The sequence below is a fragment of the Phalacrocorax aristotelis genome, chromosome 1 (assembly GCF_949628215.1).
Source record: "Phalacrocorax aristotelis chromosome 1, bGulAri2.1, whole genome shotgun sequence".
Taxonomy (NCBI): Eukaryota; Metazoa; Chordata; class Aves; order Suliformes; family Phalacrocoracidae; genus Phalacrocorax; species Phalacrocorax aristotelis.
The window spans coordinates 58593896-58614353 of record NC_134276.1 but is presented as its reverse complement, the minus strand read 5'-3'; the positions used below and the strand labels follow the sequence as shown (position 1 = coordinate 58614353).

Genomic DNA, 20458 nt, shown 5'->3' with positions numbered 1-20458 from the left:
TTGAAAAACTGTAAGGACAGACCTTCCACAAACTCTTTGGGAACTTGTCCCAGCATTTAATTTAGTTTAGTTTAACTTTGCCACAGAATTCAAAACTTACTGGCAGGTAATGGAGGAAGATGAGACAAGCAGAAAACTGAGTTGCATAAGGCTTGTTTCCATAGAAAATGGGCTGAGAAACAAATGCCAAAACTACACAAATATTTATAGCTACGCGTTTATGTAGAGGAACCGATAATTGTACTTACAGGACTCAAGATAAACATATATCCTAGCATTATGAAAGCAAAGGGAATAAACCAGATTTTACAAAATTAACTAAAGCTCAGGCATAAAGTTAATGACAACTTCAATCTCTTTATCCTTGTTTATTTAAAGTATAGAAAGCAAAACTTTTTAGTGGATACAAAAAGTAAAAACTTTGGCTAGCAAAAATAGTCAAATGCATGTGCATTTTAAAAGGGCCAGAAGACTATAGTCCTGTAAGGTATTATTTCACTCTTCAAAGCGAACACATTCTTATATTCCTTTAACCAACTTATAATCATGGATAAAAATCCCACTGCAACACTTATTTAAACTATTCTAATAGGATTTTCTCTAGGTCATTAAAATCACACTTTTACAGTCTTCAAGAATAGGCCTAACAACTAATTCAAAACCTTCTTAGCAGCATCACCTGCTTCCAAAGGATTAGAGTTCAGGAATGATCACGTCGTGCTGCGCCGTCCAGTCAGAACCACACAAAAAGCAACAGCTTCTCCTCCATGTCAAGGTAAGAGCCTTCTTACTCCAAGAAGTCAGAGCTGCTGACTTTCAGCACTACCCAGATTTAGTCTCTGAAAACATACGCAAGCCTGGGTCACAAAATTCACCTCTGGCAATTTGATTGCCACTATCCGATCTGTAGAACTGAGCATTACATATGGATATGAACTGCATGTTCATAATAGCTTTTATTTGATTACTTTTTGAAGAATTTGACCTTTTGCAGTGAGCCTAGTTCAGGTCACTTAAAACTTAAGAAAAAGTAAAATAAAAATAATGGGATTAAGAGGCAAACAACCTGGCATAAATTTCTGCTCCCTCATCAATCCCTGTGTAGAAGCTCAAGCAGACAGATACCAGAGTTTATATGATATTGCATAGCCTGAAGAGAATTTCTGTGTCTAGTACGAAGCAGAGATTTCTTTGTTGCCCTAGTAACCAAAGAAGAATACAGCTTAATGTCCTTCAAGTTAATAAAAATATCCTACAATGCTTATATGAAAACTTTGCAAAAAATGCTCTGTTGAGACATATTTTCCTCACAAAGGTACAACTGGGTTATGACTCCAGGTATTTTTCAGAAGACAGACTATTTTACAGAATCTCTAAGCCACTGGCCATGTCAGTATAGTGAACCAATTTAGGAGAAAATAGTACTAGTTCTACCATTTTCTCTTTTACTTCAGAAGTAGTATTATGACTTCATATCCTTTTTGACTATAGTCAAGCCCTCTTTTACCAAAATAAAATTTGTCACCAACAAAGAAAAAAACAGACATGAATCCGAAAGCCTTGACTAGTTTCATTAGCAGATGCACTGAAAGCCTGTTTGCTCCTGCTAAGTTTCTACCAGAAGATTTGACTTCTGACTTGGGAAAGAAAACCATTCTGCTATGACAGCAGAAAGTTGGTGGCACTCACCTCACAGAATAATTTACCTAATTACCGTAAGCCTGGTTTAAATAAGTGGAATGTTTGAATGAACAGAGCACCAAGGTTTTCTCCACAGTTTTCAGAAGTGACTTCCATCTTTAACAACTCAACTTTGTAACTACAGGAATTTGATTCAAAAAGAGCACACCAGCTAGTTAAGTGAAACCACTTTCATATCTAAACATGAATATACAAAAATAAGAGCTTTTGAAGTCATGTGGGTGTTTTTTGTTTGGGTTTTTTTTTTTAATTTGTTTGTTTGGGTTTTTTTTAAATAAGTTTTGGTTAATCTTCAAGTATAAAATACTACCTCCCAGCATACTACCTCTATGCAGCAGATATAAAGCATGATTTACTGATAATCTCTCTTCTATGTTGAACATAGACTTCAGAAATTATTTTCTTAGGAACACTTTTCATTCTTCCTACAGTAAGACAGATACCAATTACAGAAAAAACCCAACAGACTATGGCATTCTAAATCAGCATCGCAAATACACTGGAAGACTTGAAGCTAAAATTTACCCATTCTAGTATCTAGAACCTTCCTAGTAAGAAGTTGTTTATAAAATGACATAAGATATAGGGTATCTAGCACATAAAATAGTAAAATCTAAACATTTTATTCTTCCTTACATGTATGTATGTATATCTCAAATCTAATATTTGAGAAACTATTAAAATGAAGCCAGCTAGGATGAGGAGCGAGATATCCTTATCATCTCAGATATTGAGCTATTTATATTTTAACTACTATAGAAATGGTAATTTCTTTGGGTCTACTCTAGGTTAGAGAAAGCTCCCTTTTCCCAGAAGACTGTTACCAACCTGTCTGACAGCCATTTTATTGTCTATGAAGACACTCTGTGGCACTCAAACACCTTGAAGACCATTTTATACACGTTAACCCTATCAGCTATTAGGCCACGCCTGCACCAGCCAGGTTAGCCTCTGGGACTCTGTCACCACACAGCTGCCCACGCCGATGCATCTCTGGGGCTTTAGGCACCTGGCTGCTTTGGCCAGTGCCGAAGTTGTGTCACCAATGGAGTGGGTGCTTCAGGGTCAGAACCCAAGGCTCCCAGTTGTCAGCATCCCTAGGGCACTGGAGTGCCTCCACGCTGGCATTTTGCCCGTGGCTGTACACCAGCTGATGGCCTCTGTCACCCAAAGAAACAGTTACTCAGCTAACGGAGAGGATGGGTTTTGCTAGCTGATAGAAAAAACAACACATGCATACGTGCGTGAGAAGGAGGGAGAGAGAAAAAGGATTAAAACCTTCACAACAAGAGGCTATGGCTAATATCGACATTTTTTTTTTCAGAGAGAGGAAAAGCAAACAAGCCAGGCCAATGTAAATTATTTCTTTAAAATGTTGTGAATTCCCATATGGACACCAATTTTAATATTGCTGAAATTAGGGAAAAAAACTATGCGGCTTTACTTTGGTTTAACCAAACTTCTTCAGAAAGTAACTTAATGAAAATATTTTCAGATGTGGACAAAGCCTATTTTAAACTATTTTAAATAGAAGATGACTGCAGAACCCAGTGAAATCCACATTTTGGTTTTTTTGTCCTGATGCCTGACCCCACAGAGTAGAAGACTGAGCAATCCATCTACACATATATGCATATATTTGTGTATACACATACACTTTAGCCATCTGTCTTTCTGTGTAAACTTATTTTTGAAGTGGCAACGTTTAGGTAGGTAACAGTTTGTGAAAGATGCTGAACGATAATGTACTTTGTTTTATGCTGAGAAACAAAATATCACCCAATACTTACATGTCTATCACATTCCAGGTACGGAAAGGACAATAATTTGTATACCTAACCCTCAAAAGCAACAGTAATAATGGTAAGAAAATATTTAAGAAAGTTGGACTTCTTTTAAGAAAGAGCCTATATTTGAAGGTATCACACACCCTAGTGTCCCTTACACCTCCTTCGTTGAATCACTAATTGGCAACTAGAATTTCCTGAAAATAGGCCACTAATTATTTTTCCACATTAAGTTGTCCTATGCAGAAAGACCATTTCAATTAATATGAAGGTATATGCAGGGGTGTGAAGCCCAGACTGTTCCCAGTCCTTTTAATCTAACCACATTTCTTGCAGACAGACAGAAAGTCTTTCAAAGGAAGGCGTTTTGATCATCTCTGGGAGAAGAATGTAGACTTCAATTACCAGTCCAATTATCCCAACTAGGAAGGCAATACAATTGCTTAATTTTAGAGTAATAAGGGACTTTCAAGGTGTGCCTTCTCAGCTTTCATCCAAGATTGAGCTTTCCATTGTCCCTCTCTGGCAGATGAAGCTACTGTGATAGCAGTCACTATTTCTCAATAAAAACCATCTGGAGGAGAATTAAACATGCGCTAGGTTCAGTGATTTCACACCTTTAGGTGATTTGTTTTCTTTCTTGAATATGCTCATCTCAATGTAAAAAAAGGATGGTTTTTTGTATATTTTAGCCAAATACAGTTTACTAGGGTTGGAACAAGATAAAGAAAAAAAGCAATATCCTGCAATAAACAGCAAATTGTATTGAATAGCCAAGTTCTTGACAATCCATGGAAAGAATACAGGGTAAACTATTCCTCCACACCACACCACCCCCCGCCCCCAAAGTCGGGTTGTCTTTCCTATGTTGAGTCTACAAGGTAGCAATTCTTCCCAGAGGCGAAAACTTTGTAACCACAATTTTTTTTTCCTCAGCGTATTCGTATCAGGCCTAGGGATACCCCAGTAAGCCCTGCAATAAATAGTAGGCACATCAGCCTCCTTCCCTCTTCCGTGTGTTCCAGAGCAATCTGGACCTTTTAAGTTCAAGTACCCTTTCAAGTACAGCTTTCTGTAAATTTTATTTTCCTTTTCAGAACAGTTACATTGTAAACTTTGGTAGGTAAAAACTGAATTATGTGGATTTCTCTAATCAAAGAGTTTCAGAAGTATAGTAGGAGGAAGCAGTCAGGAGAAACCACCTTTCCATCATCAGATCAGACTACCATGATGCTTATCTTGAGCTTCTGGTGATATAATTTTAGGCAGGTAATGGTATTTTGAACATGTCCACTACAGCTTAGTAGTATGATTGAGGGTTCATACTGTCTGCAAGTGCCAGTCCCTTCCTTCCCTTGAGAAAGGACCCTGCTTTTAGTTAAACATTCACATTATGTGTCCTGTCTATACACTATTACAGCTGCCCAGCAGTTGAACTCTGGGCAATTACAAACATAACAGACAGTGTAAATCAAAAATATGGACAGAACAGTAGCTTCAGTCCATCAGGAGGCTGTCCAAGGACTGTGTTTGCTCGCTATGGTTCCTGAAAACCACCCTAGCACAGATGTGGAACAAGTCCAGCAGTACTCCAATTACGTGGTCACTGCAGAATCTGAGGCATAGGGCCTGATGGCAGCTGGACTAGTTCCACAATAATGCCAGACCTTTTAGTAAAAACTGGTACTCCTGAGAGGTAAGAGGAACAGCATTACTTGCCAACAGTTGCTGACAGACTCATCTGATGGGTAGCAAACTTCTGACTTTGGTTGCTATGAAATCTGGTTACAGAGAACACTAGAAATAAAAGGGTTACAAGAGGTTTGACTAAAAACTGCTAGATGGTGAACAGACTCATTAGAAATTTGCAGCAGCTACACAGTAAGACAGTGATACTTTGGTAAGCAACAGAGGCTACACAATCCCAGATGGAATGACTATAATGTATATAGTGCCCGATTAGAGGCAAGACCATTAGATATCCAGTCATACAGTCCAGGCAAAATTGTCATCTGATCCATAATGTTATCTTTAAAGGCAGCAGAGGGTTCTTCAAACCTAAGTCCATCAAAACATAGCCACTCATTCATCACATCAACAGGCAGCTTAACTTCTCCACAATTTGAATAAAATTTGGGAATATTTGGATTGAGTGAAATTCCAGAACGTGCCATCATGCCTAAATTTTATGGTACACCACTGAGGATCAAGGAGCAGAAGGCTATCTATTCTCATATGGCCAACCTGTAACAACTACTGGAAAAGCAGATGATATGAAGGTAGCCTGCTGAGTGTCTGCAGCTTTTAATGTTAAGTGAGGCTGCATAGCCAAACTAGGAAAAACACAGAAAAGATGCCTATGAAGAGTAATTAATCAAGTTCCTTCATGTTTGATATTTAACATTAAAACTCTGTGGACTCTCGGCAGGCTATCTTGATATCACCTGCTTCTCCAGTTTCTTCCTAGCAAAGAGTCTATCATGCCTCACACAACTATTTGTATAAGGATAGCCACCTAAGCAGATTCTACTCCAAATATAATGTTATAATCAGCTATATAATATAACCTGTGGCTAGAACTCCCTTTCTGGGGAAGGAAGGCATCTGAAGTACAAGGATGGTCAAGCCCATGCTGTGGATGATGTGATCATCAAGTCTGTGGTCTACTCCATATTCTGTACTAACAAGAGCCATACAAAGGCATTCAGGAACTCACTGCTCAAAACGTAGGGAATGAAACTGATGTGAAAAAGCAAGAGGTAACTAGAGGAAAACATTCTGATGGACAATATTTCTGGGTTTGAATGCAAAACCGAGGTAGGTAAATATACTGGGACACCAAAAGAATTTAGGGACCCGTGTCCAAAAGACTGCTCCACAAAATTTCTGCCTACCCCCTTAATTTCTTGACAAGCCACATCCATCTAAGGTTTTTGTCAAAATAAGGTAGCTGCCTGAAGGCCTGCAGCTGTGCAAGCCCAGCTGAGACATATACTGGAACGACAAGAGTGTCACACACCTAAGCTCTCTTGGGATTTAGAGATGAGGCATGCACGCAGCCAAGCCCCTTGAGAGGCCTAATTCACTAAGCATTCCTCTGTGAATCTAGCAACACACCAACAGTAAGATAATAACAAACACAACAGATATCACTTCCACACAAAGCCATAGGAATAAAAGCAAGTAGTGGCAATGCTGTTTCTCACATTTAATGTGGCAGTACAGTGATTACAGCACCAATCAAGGAGGTGAAAGACATGCACCATACATCATCTTTAGTCCTGGGAGTTAGGCTATAACTCCATAGGACAGAAGACTGCCCTAACCACTAAGCTACAAGCAAGGTTGAGAAAATACTCCTCAATCTTCCTGTTGAAGATGAGCCACTATGAAGGTAAATACAAATACATGAAGGCAAACACTCAAATCCCAAGGGAACAACAACAGAAAAAGGCCAGGTATACAAGTTGAAGAAAGGGGACTGAAACCCAGGGACTTCTCAGGACTGCTTATTCACTTTAGATAGAGAAGTCATTGCAAAAATACAAAATAAATATCCCATATAGTGAATAGCCACTAGAAGACTCCACTAGTCCAGGTGACCACAAGATTTCAGGAAAGGCCAGCTGTTGCTCCATGATGACACAGTGGTTTCCATTTCTCTCACATTCTTTCAGAATTAAGTGTTTTGATCAGTGAGTGGGCCTGCCTCTTGAGAAATTTGACATACATAAGGAGATAGTCCTGTTGCAGCAAACCACTTGAACTACACACCTCACAGCAAAGCAGATTCCTAAAGAACTGACAGAGAAAAACAAGAAGCTATTTTGCAAGACCCATTTCTCATCTATTTCTCAGTGAAATGCAAGAAAAGAGAAGGCTGACATTGATGGAAAAAAAACCAAACTAAACACCCAAAACTCCCTGCATCTCCTCCAGTCCATTGCATGTTCCAAAGAGGAATGCCACAATACCCTGCTTTGGAGAGCACCCTGCACACTTGGCACAAAACCAAAACCAACCTCTCCTACCCCCAAAACCCCCACTGTATACTGATGAGGTTATGGTTAAAGAACCTGAGGAGATCAATCAGATTTAAGTGGTACTACACTGACCTTCCCCCTAACAACACACCCAAATGGACAAAAGCAATGGCAGAATTAATTCCAAATTACTGCTTAGATTTCAACTGTGGACCGCAGTGTCAACCCAGCAGAAGGTGACTCATGCTTCTCTCTTCCAGGCATTGTAGGGAGTAACCTGCATGTCAGCTACTAAGAATCTAACTGCTTCTGAGACTAGCAGAGCAGATGCCTTCTTTAAGCAGTGAGATAGAGAGCCTGGATTTGATCAGAGACTGAGAAGCACTCAGACTAGTCAGATTTCCCCCCTCCCAGGGATTAGGTGGGGGTATGAAAGGCATCCGATAAAATGGTCCAGAAGAAATAGTTCAAGGGGATCATGTTCTGCCCTCCAAATTCTTTTAAAAAAAGACATTTAATTCCTAAAGTTAAAAAAAAAAACCAAACCAACAAACCAAAGACACAAAAAACCCCACCTTTTGACTGGTTTTTAGCAGACATTACAGCAGAAGAGGGGCAAATTTTGAACCTGGAGACAGAAGATTACTACTAGTAAAACCCTTTACAACATCAAGTCCTTTTGGCAGTAGGAAGTAATCCACAGACTGAAAACACAACTTCTTAAAAAGTGTACAAAAAGCAGTACACAAATAAGGACTGCTGTCCTGTAGTTCAGAAAATACACACCTCAAAGATTCTCCATCATGGCCAAGTGCAACTGAATACCGGGGGTGGTGGGGGGGGAACCAAACAAAAAACACAAACAAACCACACCACAGATCTTTTTCCCCACTCATTTATAACTTTTGGGTAAAATGGTATAAACCCCAAATATCTCATATTCATTGTTTTGTTCTGACAAAAACAACAAGCTTCTAAAATTTAAAAATTAAATTGGAAACATGGAAAGGGAATTTCAGAAGAAAAACAGTTCTTGAAGAATTTATGCATTTCTAGATAGGTCTTACAAAGTCCATAGCTTTTTCAAAAGAAAAAAGCATTCCAATTATTTGCACATTTATAAAATGTTTCAAGTAAGATTTTGTACAGCAGCTAAAAGGATGTTATAGCAATGTGGGAAACTGCAACCAGATCTAATCAGATAAAGTAGATTGGTCAGTCCTGGCTTATCCTCCACACTATAAAAAATATTATGAGTAACAGGGCAAACAGTACACTCTCCTACCAAGACTTGCACTTTACAGCAAGTGCACATATAGCCCAGAGGTGATCTATGTGGCTCTTTCTTGAAAGCACCTTTTCTTGCAATTAATCTGAAACCCATGACCAAAGATGCTCTTCACAACATTCAGAGCACTTCCAAGTTCAGTGCCCTCATCCAATTCATTTCCAGTTCAAATCAAATTGTAGTTGAGTTGATACTCACATGGGAATCTCAGACACTGTTAATCTTTTAGTTAAGGGGGCTACCTGTTAACCAGAACAATAACAGGAAGTCACCAAACCATTCTATAAAGTAAGAGTTACATTTTATTTTACCCCAGACCACCACCCCTAAGCTATTACTTTCTGATATTTTAAAATGCTTTAATGTCTGCCTCATTACCTGTATTTTTTCTGAAGATAATGACAATATTTTAAAAGACATTAAAGCTCTATCTACATGATGCAAGCAATGTTTCAAAACAAACTAACCAAGTATAAAAACACTCCTTTCTTCTGTCCTTCATCTGATCTTTCACCTAGTCTAGGCCTAATCAAGACAAGAATTAAAACATTGTCACCATTGCATTTTTAAAGAGTACAGCACCAACTAACTGAACTAGCCCCATGACATTAAAGTTGAGAAAGGATAACATGCTCATACCACACCTTTAATTCTCTTGTCTAGACTGGGATTTAAGACAACACATCTGCTAAAATGCAACCCATTGACAAAGAAAGCATTCTGAGTTGCATTGTAAACTGTACCTAGACTATACTGTTTGCCTTAGTGCAGCAAAAACTAAATAATAGTCCAGTATTGGAAACCTCTGGGGGAAAAAAAAACCTAAAATAACAGACCAGCAGGAAGCTAATGAATAAGAGAATATGAAGAAGCAGATAGCTATAGTTCTTGTACAAAGATTTACGTGATTTTTAAGGTAACAAGTCACTACGTGCTAGGATAATTTTGCACTGCAGTCCCAATTGCTTCCCTATTCTCTCAAAACCTTATCATCACATACCACCTACACAATTTACAAGAAGAAAAAAGTGGGGGGAGAAAGGGTGTTTGAGCAACTCTTGCAATATTTCAGAAATGAAATAACCAGTAACCCCAGGTTTGTCTTAGGTGCAAAAAATAAAAATCGAACACTGAATTATTAAGAGGAAAACTAGAAAAGGAATGGATTTAATGACTTTTGGGAGAGCCACCTACTCGGTCATTGCAGATCTTATTCATCTGAAAACTTTCAGTCCCCCAAAAATGTCTATATTTGAAATTTCAGTCCAAAAAGTATGCCTCTAACATAAGAGCTTTAACTAAAAATACTGCTACCCAGAATGTTTTCTGTATGACCAAACAACAAAATTTGTTTCTATCCACATACTATCCAACTGAAGAGTAGAGAATCATGGTTATTTTGAAAGAAAAGATGCAAGTTACTGCCAACTGTGTTGGCTATAAAAAACAGTATTTAAAGAATTATTGTCCTCTCGGCAAAACAGAAATTCAAAGCAAAACAGAAATTCTAATGAGCAATGATTTTTTTGGATAAAATTTTCCAAATATTCATTGCAAAAATCTGTGTCAAAACAGCTTAATGAATAGCAAGATAGCAAACATTCAACCCCAAGCATTAATACTATATTACTGTACTAAACTATGAAAGCCATTAAAGTCACTGTTATATTTGGTTGTTAACGCATTAAATAGCATTTTTACAACACAGACACGATCAAGCAACACTGCACAACTGCAGACAAATTTAAGAAGTCTTGCCACATACTATTCTACTATCTGACAACTGTGGCTATCCATATTTACTCACACTCCTCTACAACAACGTGAGCTACAGCAGCAATTAAGATCTGAAAAGACAAGATGCTGCTAAGTGATACAGGCATCATTAAAAAAAAAGATATGCTAGACTCTAAACTATCACAATCTAAACTAAACATGCAAACAAAAGGAGTTTGCCTACCTGGCTTTTTCAATAAAAGTCCAAAGAACACCTAAAAAGCAGGAGGGGATAAAAAGATTTATTTTCAGTGCCCACATGTGAAGCTATTGTGTCACTTTACCTTATAAAGGAAAATAAATCTTGGAAAGAAATACCTATACAATTAGCTGGGGGGGTGGGGGGAAGCAGCAAGGCAGGGAGGGGGGAAGCAGCCAAAAAAAAAATAAATTAGAGGACTCTGGTTGTAATCATGGTCTCAAATTTTATGGTTTCCACAGAAAGTAACTCAAAGTAGCATGAATATTTCAGACTATCAAGAAAGTGTGTGTGTGTGGAGAGTCAAGAGAACCCTGCAAATATGGAATTCAGTTCAAAAACTTCTACAGGAAAACATAAAGGTAATAGGTACCGAAGATGCATGAGCACCTTGAAATACCTGAGTTTAAGACTAAGCCAAGCAACTTTAAAATAATATTCTACAGTTTAAAATGGCACACTGACAGAGACATTTTTTAGAGGATTGTCTATGTATGAATTCCCCAGTTAAATCAAGAAACCTATAATTTTGTCTGACAGAATTAGCTCATTAATTTCAAATTAAAACAAAGGTAGATTCCCTAAAAAAAAAGTCTAAACTCTATAGAGCCAGAAAGAAGTGTTGTAAAGCTATTCTAAAAGCACAAGAGCACAAAGAGAAACAAAATCTGAGTTTAAAACTAAATAAATTTTACAGTAATGTCTTGTATCCTGCAAACATGTACTCTATTATAGACACTTTCTAGGGGACGGTCTACATTTCAGTTCCCTAGTAAGACACACGAGATGGCCATGCAGCTGGAGTTTGTGATGTTATATACAGGGTCAGTTTGATGTGACTGACTACTTGTGTTTACCACTTCTTTACATCTCTACAGATGCTTAAAATATTTATATTTTCTTCTTATAAATTGATATGGTTCTTACCTGAGAAACCGCTATCCATAGGTCTCCCTTAAAAAAACAAAACAAAAAAAACCCCAAACAAACAAGAGGCCAGTACAGCTCTTCTGTTGTACTTAAATATTTTAACACAATGGCTGATGTGTGCACCATGTCAGAATTCCGTTCAGGTTCCTACGCTTTCTTAGAAATATGTACAAGTGTTTGAAGGGATTTAAAATCCATTAATCTGTTCTTGCAATGAAGTGCTAAGTTTCATCTGATGGGTGCACAAGAGTGGCCGGCAGCTTGGCCAGGCATCCTGTGGTGGATAGGGACCGTTCTTAATACCTGCCCTGCCTCTTTCACTTAAAGATGAGCACTCTAATCAATCCACTACATTGAGATTATTGCAAAGGAAAAAAAAAACCCAAAAGAAAATAAAACAAAAAAAACCCCAAACTCATGCTAAAAAATATTTCAGGATTTCAGTCTGTTCTTACTTCTAACATCTCTACACGGCTAGCACCTATGAAAGTTCCTGCACATTTGTCAACCTTTTGTGTGTGGTACTTCAGCAGGAATAGTATTTTCCAAGTTTCACTTCTGAATACTTCGGTATTTCTTCCTGGAAGGCTGGAACTGCTTTTGTGGTTGGATGGGTCAAAGCAGCGTTTATGAAGGTTTCTCTAAATAGTCTCAAAATCAGAAAAAAACTTTCTTAAAATAAAAAAAAGGTGAGAAATATGTAGAATTTCAGAAAACTAGTAAATTCAACCTTGCTTAAAGAGTACAGTGAAGAGCTAAAGAACAAACTAATCTATTTCGTTTCCTCAAAACTGTCTGTTTACTGACAGTCATCTGTATGATCATATTAGCTAGTTTTAATGAGGATCTGGACCCCAATGTGCTAAGTGGTCTGACTGAAAAACATACTTAGTTTTCACAGTACGTGGAAAGCAACATTTTAAAACTCGACATTTGAGCAATTTGTAATTTCGAGTATAGTTTTTCAGACTTAATCACCATTAAGTCACTAAATACATCAATTATCATTGACTCAAGATGCTGATTTCACAGTTAATATATTTCAATAATTACACCCTTTGTATGTTTTAAACTGCCACACAGAATCCCTAGACTGGGAGGCAGACTGTCATCCTGACGATAAACACCACCACAAAGAACATTCTGAACTGGGAGACACATTTCTGTGATATTTCATAGCAACACACCTATATCATTTAGTCTGCATTTTCAGCCAATCTACATTAATAAATTTTCTGGTCTTTGCTAGAGAAAAGGGAATAGATTAATGAAAAGGGATTTTTTTTTCCCCCACTACTTGAAATAAAGCGTTTCTCAAAAATACTATGTTAAGGAGAACCTAACAGATCCTCTAAAACCTGAACGCAATGGTCCTGTCTTTAAAGCACTTGTCAGACATCTAGAGAAACTATTGCAAGTGAAGAACTCTGAATTAACTTTGTGAGTTCTTTTTTATCTCTGTGCTTTAGTCTTCTGCTTGAATAGAAATAGTAATACTTTTCTGTTTCATGGGGTTCTACTAAATATATATATATTAAAGTCTGTAGGACAGGTTGAGAAATTACATTATTGAAGGCTACATAAGCACCTAGAACACACACCCAATGAGGTTTAAACATACTTTCGTGGGAGAAAAACATTGGGAAAGTCATATCCAATATTAAATTTCAGTATATGGTAAATATCAGCAGATTCTCTTCATCGAGCTTTCTAATCACACAAAAGACAAACACAAAATTGTTAGAAGTTACCTAACTCATTTTTCCATGAAAAAAATTACACTGCTTAATCTGGATGCTCACTACTTATGTCTAAACCTTGATATCTAACCAGGGTGTACCACTTCCAGTCTGTTTCATTTGACAGCTTCTGTTCTTCACTACAGACCTTTGCTGGCATGGGCCCACTCATCCATTTTAGCCTTGCTCTCACAAACAAAAGGTTTCTCCAGAAAACAGCTCATTCCGAGGCTACAGTGAGTTCTGTCTGCAACATAAACAACAGACAGTTCTTTGCTGCCAAGCTTGCAAATCCATTTTGGAGGGAAAGAAGGTGTCAGAGTTCAGCACCTACAAATGCACAGATAACATATTTTGTGTAACATCTCACCAGGAGGCAGTAAAGCAGCAGTTGATTCCCTTTACCCTTCTTGTATACAGAAAGGAGTATCCTTCAAAGCTATCATAGAATTATTACGTATGCACCATCTTGCCAACACTACAAGCCCTAAACATGTGCAAGAACCAGAAGGAACAAGACTTAATGGGCATATTTGGCACAAGTGGGATCCAGAAACTGGTACTAGGTGCCTGAAACACTCAGATCATGGGGTGGAACAATGCATTTCAGATATGCAGTCAATTGTACAGTAAATAGGATCTGCCAAACTGTTTACTTAGCACCTATCATTAGCAGTGATAACAGATTCAAACAAGCACAGAGGCACTCTTAAATTCCTAAACCCAAAGACCAGCCTTATATCTTCAGCCTCATTCTGCACAACCCACCACCCTACATTAGGGCACGATCCCCCTGTCCTCCTACCTCTGATTACACTCCTTATCCAGCAAAAAGGACATCCACAGCTTCACTCTCCTGGGGGACATCCGCCTTCATCAGTTTCCTGCCCCCACGTACTGTTACTGAAGCACACATTCCAGACAAGCAGGGCTAGTTGCAGGCACTGCAAGAACAGCTGATTGCAGAAGCAATTGCTTTGTACAACACAAGCTAGAGCCAAGCCACTCCTTGGGTAGAAACTATTGTAAGACACAGCATCTGGAGACACAAGAACAGCAGCTGTGATTTTGTACCACTGAGATCCTTCATCCAATGCCAGCAGCATGCTGCACAGCGGCAAGCTTTGGCCCAGAGTACAGTGAGCACTTCTGAAGCCTTTTCCTTCTCCTCACCCTATGTGGAGGCAGTGCTGCTGCGGGTGCACCCATCCACTCAGAACTGACAGGGCTCCCTTAATGAAGGTAAAGCACCTTGCCTCATTCTTAGAAAGATCTAGACAAAAAGGTTTTATTTACTTTGAAAAAAAGAATACAGTTTACATTTAAGCCATTTCCCAGGAAAAAACATTAATTACCTGTTTAAAAACTACGGAGGCATTCTCTGCTCTTGTTAAAGATGTGCACCATGCCTGAAAGGGATGCAAGGCTCCCACACCACACAAGGAAGCTTGGCTTCATAGTTTTGCCATTAGGAGAGTTCTCCACAGACTGGGAGACCCGGATTTCGGTCCTGTTTCTAAGTCTATTCATGCATTTTTTAATATTAAATAGTCATCTAATGAGAAGAGAAACTATACTGGCAAGAGTGATCTCAACCTCTTCTAACCACTGGCTTCAGAGTTAAGTAAAGGTCCACTTGTTTCCTCTCTTTCATTCATGAACATGTCATTCATTCCTATAAAGTAACTCAACTTCATCAGGTGGCTTGAAGGACTCCCTTCGCTTAGTTTGGCCTCTGGTATGTGGTGGTTAGACCAGGGAAGCATAAGGCTCAAGCGTGCATCTCAACCCTAAGAGGGAGTTTCACCTGGCTTTTCTACTTCTTGGGAGAGTAATTTTAATTACTCTAATTATATAATATCACAGGGATTCTTTCATCCAAAAAAAAAAAAACCAACCCATGGACAACATGTAAAATGCAGAGACACATACCAGTTAGAGACCTGGCCAATTGGTTTTCAGGTACAATGAAAGTTCAGAGCTTTTTAGATCATGGTTTTGTATCAAGATAAGCATATAGTTGTAATTTTCTGGTACGTCTCATCCAAAACTCCTAAGTAAACAGGACTATGAATATTTGTCTCTCAACATGGATTAAATGTATTTGTGCAACTGTAAATTATAATATAGAAGTCCTCCTACAGAGGCATATTATATCTGTAAATATGCAATCTTCCAGTTTAACTGGTAAAAAGGATGCAAGTGTAAGTCAACAGCACATTAGGTCTTACACTGCCTGAGAACTTAAGTTTCAAAACACAACAACAACAACAAAACCCACAAATATATGATAAGGTAAGTTGACGAGGAAGGATCTGGTACACTTGCTGAAACTATATCTTTTTAATATTGCAAGTCAACAGCACGTCCCTCTCAACTACCACTCATTTAAAATTTTCAGGACTTGCTAAATTTTTCAGGATTTCAGCTGTTTTTAGTTTGCATAAAATAAATTTAGGATTAAAACACTGCTCATACGTCTCTCACAAAGTACCTAACCAAAAGCCAAAAGTTGAAGTCTTGCAGTAAAAAAGAAATGGCATAAGAAAAAGAGCAGCGTTTAGACCCACTCTGAGCAGTGCTGAGTCAATGTAACTATGGAAGTGCAAGTTACTTCCTATTCTGCTTCACACCTATCTACAGCTTGACAGCTGGGGTCTGAATGCAGACACTCCATTGCAAGGAACAGCGTAAGCTGCAAAAGCCACAGCTAGGCATTCAGCCTAAATGAATTTATATCACTGATTAAACATAGGAAAACCAAAAGCATTTATTAATGAAAAAAGTCTACTTTAACTACTTAAAGAAAAACTGTTATTCTGTAAGGTACGTGTGAACAGTAAAGATGGTGAGGATACAGAAAATGCCTTTTCCATAATAGATTCAAGATAACTTTGTTACATTAGCCTTTAGAAATCCCCAGTGAAAAAGTCAGGGCACACATTAAGAAACACCTACTACGAGGAAGCTGCAAGTCTCCCAAAAGACCAGTGCTTTGTCTCCTCCCTCCCCTTTCCCCTGCTCACCCTCCTCCCCAATTTCAAAATACATCTTCCCCAGGCCTTGGTCTGGAATGGCAATTTCTGTGAACAGACTGTACCCAACCATATGATTAGCCATTATCACCTTTTTATGCTCCGCTCTACGTTAAGATGCAAATCCAACAGCTGTGGTCCAACTAAGTTATTTCCAAGGGTTTCCCTTTCAGATGTCCAAGCCAAATCTCAACCAGTTCTGTGACATAATTACAACCTCTCTCCACGGTCAGTAACAGATCTCAGTCTGCGATGATCGGGCCAGCGGCATTTTCTCATCCACGCTACAGTTCAAACGGTTGCTATGATTTTAAATGGTGCATCTACCCTTATTTTAGCGTGACTGGCTACATCTCAGCTGCTGACATCTAACTGATTGACGCATATCTAAACAACAGAGTGGTTATAAAAACAAACTGGCGGTATGCACCAGTGTTTTGCCGCTATGGATTCACTCGTAATAAGAGTGGCTGGCAACACGACTGTGGGAAATTTAAGAGAAACGCCGGCATAGGTAAGGCCTAAGGCTCCCAGCCGTTATCTCTTTACCAAGAAAGAGGCTTTGCGTTCTGCGCTTTTTAAGAGGAGCGGGAAGTTCACGGAAATACCTGTGCAGGTATCCGAAAAGGCAGATCTCTACCTGCCTTTGAAGAGACGCACCCGGGCGCTTCCCTTGCAAATCAGGTCCACTGAGAAAGTACACCCGAGGGCTGACCCGATGCAATACTGGGGAAACTGCTTTCCCCCCCACCCCCCCGGATACCGCCCTGGCACAGGCTGCCGCCTGCCATATTTCACACAGCAGCACCCCAAACTTATCGCCTCGTAAAAGCAAACGGGAGACACGGGGGGGGGGGGGGCCGGGGGAAGGGGGCGAGCAGGGGAAACCGCCGGAGCCCCCTGCCCCCGCCCTGCCACCCCTGCGGCCGGCGGCCGCCCACGGGGAGCCCGGGGTGGGGGGGACCAGGGGATCCTCCTGCCCCCCCGGAGGAGGAAGGGAGGGCGGCAGGGAAGGAAGGAAGCGGCGGGGCAGGCACCTGAGCGGGCAGCGGGCAGGGCGTGGGCAGCCCCGGCGGGCCGGAGATCCGGGCACCGCGGGGCGTCCCAGGGCGGGGGAGGAGGGGACGAGGACGAGGGAGAAGGGGCGGCCCACAGGCCCCGGCGGGCCGGGCCGGGCCGCAGGTGGGCGTCGGGCGCGGCCACCGGAGGAGCGGCCGCCGGGCAAGTCACCTCTTGACGCGGATGATCTGGTCGCGCATGGGTCGGATGTCCTGGAAGCTCTGCTGGTTGACCAGGCTGTAGACGAGGATGAAGCCCTGCCCGTTCTTGATGTAGAGGTCCCGCATGGAGGCGAACTGCTCGGTGCCCGCCGTGTCCAGGATCTCCAGGACGGAGGGGGAGGCGTCCACCTCGATCTCCTTGCGGTAGAAGTCCTCGATGGTGGGGTCGTACTTCTCGATGAAGGTGCCGGTCACGAACTGCACCGTGAGCGCCGACTTCCCCACCCCGCCCGAGCCCAGCACCACCACCTTGTACTCGCGCATCCTCCTCCCGCCGCCGCCGCCGCCGCCAGCGCGGACCGACCGACCCGCACCTGCCGATGGTCCCTCCTCACCCTCCCGCCATGGGCCGGGCCGCGCTGCGCCGCCCCGCCCTGCCCAGCCCAGCCCGCCGCCACCCCCGCTCCGCTCCCCTCCCGCCCGCCCGGCGGATGCTGCCCGGCCGCGGCGGCTCCCGGCGGCGGGGCCGCGCTGACGGGCTGCGGCGCGGCTGAGGTGGGGCGCCGGCCCCGCCCACTCTTTCCCCTGTCGCCACAGCAACAGCCAACCGGCCGGCGCGCGCGCGCGCAGAGCGGGCGGGGGGCGCTGGGGAGGAAGAAAGAGCGGGGAGGCGGGCGGGCGGTGCCTCGTCACGTGGCACCTCCCCGCCGCTTCCCCCCCCCCCCTTGCCCGGAGCGCGCCGGCCAACCGGAGGGCGTGGGAGCCGCACGTGACGCCGACGGCAGCCGCGACTCGGCGGGCGGCGGCGGCCCGGCCCCGCCCCTCCCGTCCTCGCCCGGCTCTGTCACCATGGAGACAGCGGCCCGCCCCCACTCTCCACTAGCCGCTCTTCGGGCTGGCTCCGCGACACGCGCTTCTCGGGAGGCCAACCAGCGGCCGCGCAGAGGTCACGCGCCGGAGGAGGAATGAGCCAATGGGAGCGCGGGCTGCGGGAGAGCGGGGTTGGGCGGGAGTTCGGCGGCCCCGCGGCCGGAAGTGTCTGTCAGGGGCTGCGGTGGCGGCGGGGGGTGGTGCGGTGTGCTAACCCCTTGCCCGGGAGCGACCTGTGGCCCGGGGAGGAGCTGCTGTTGCACCGGGGCTGGGGAGGGGTGCAGGGCGTTTGGGTGAGGCGGCGGCGGCCCCTGCAGTGCGGCCAGTCCCGGTAGGTGGGCGGGAGCGGGGGGGAAGGGCCTTTCTGAGCCGCCCGAGGGGAAATCCCCGTGCAGTCTGAGCGGTTCCGCTTCCCGGCGTGCTGGGGAAGGGCGTTCCGGGGTGGTGAGGTCTTGGCCGTGTTAAGCCTGGCGGTTCTCTGGCGGCTGAAGGTGGCTGCGGCCGGGCCGTTGCGGCGGGTGCGGAGTGCCCGAGGCCACCCCGTTAATCCCACTCGCGTGTATAAAACTAAATAGGATTCAGAAAATCTAATGCACCGATCCTGTGAGAGTTCCCTTTGAGTGCGCTGTGATCGCCATGCAGGCGTGCGCTTGCAAGGGAGGCCGTTATGTGTTCGTTACCAATGTGTGCCTACCTCTGTGTTCTCAGAGACTGAGAGCCTGGAAAGATGGTGGTCCGGTTTGAGAAAAATACTCCGAATAAACAGCGACAAAAATGAGGGTGATTGATGAGAAAACAAACAGTTTCTCTTGGGAACCAGTATCACTCTGGAAAGATGCTCACATCTGTGTGCTTGTCTTTCCTACTATGAGACAGACTCTTTAACCCTTCACTTTTTTTTTTTTTTTCCCCCCAAACATTACTGGGTGGTATGATTTGATACAGGGAGAAAATACTTTATTTCCATTAGAGGCTAAAGTTTCAGCCAGAGTTAGTCTGCTGTTCAGATACTTTCCAAAAGCTGTCAGAAAAGGAGCTCGCTCCTGGGGTTGCATTTCTTGTTGTGCTGTTCTTCCCTCTGCGTTGTCACATCTTCATCTTAGGTAATGCCTAAGGTATCAGCCTGCTTTCCAGGCAAGTCCAGTTCTGCTTCCTTGTTGACTTGTTTTCACGTTTCTGAACCAAACTGGAAATTTTTGAGTGGCAGATAAGTTTGTGGCTTTTTGGAGCCCATTTGTCTTCTGTGTCTTTTGGTTAAATGCTTGTCCCATGCAGTGCTTTAAACTTTCTATTGTTTTGCTTGGGCTTTCTGCTGTTACAGTTTGTTTTTTCCTTTGTGTGTTGTTGTCTATTTTGTTTTGGGTTTTTGTTTTGGTTTGTTTGTTTTTTTTTAACTGCAAAACTTCAAAACATTTCTTTCAGTAGGATGCCCATAGCTTTGGTCTGTCTAGAAGAAAGAATATTATTCACTGGCTTCTCGCAATGCCCATGTAGTCAAAAACCACCTAAGCAAAACCAAAATCCCACACATCTGTGATGTAAATACACTCAATACCAAAGAGAGAACACGGAATTTTTTTACAGGACTGTCAGAATCTCTTTGTAAATGTTGCAGAGTCTGGTAGATCTAGTCAGAAATGAATAACAATTTCAATGAATAATCTTAATTCCTGCTGGGGACTCAAGACCTTCAAGTAGTGGAAATGAGCCTACCAGAACATGTAAGAGCACAAAATGCAAGATATTGCACGCATGGATTAATAGGTGTTTGTAGTATAAATCCAGGAACCCTCCAGCAGAGTAATGGGAAAATACCTGGGTTTATTAGTCAACGATGAAGCTGCCAATTTAACGTGGTTGTGAAAAAACAAATGTGACTGTGATGTGCACACAGTCAAGCTTCTGGGTGACCAGTGAGATGTTGCTCTAT

At 42.2% G+C, this 20458-nt stretch overlaps 1 protein-coding gene across 1 annotated transcript in view; it reads right to left on the bottom strand.

Moving 5' to 3' along the window:
* Nucleotides 1-18077, bottom strand: part of RAP2A (RAP2A, member of RAS oncogene family) — a 33624-nt gene extending 15547 nt beyond the window's left edge. Inside the window, exon 1 of the mRNA XM_075089844.1 lies at nucleotides 17669-18077. Coding sequence (XP_074945945.1) covers nucleotides 17669-17982 — 314 coding nt within the window. The 5' untranslated portion in view covers nucleotides 17983-18077. The remainder of the gene's footprint in view (nucleotides 1-17668) is intronic.
* Nucleotides 18078-20458: the final 2381 nt, after the last annotated feature.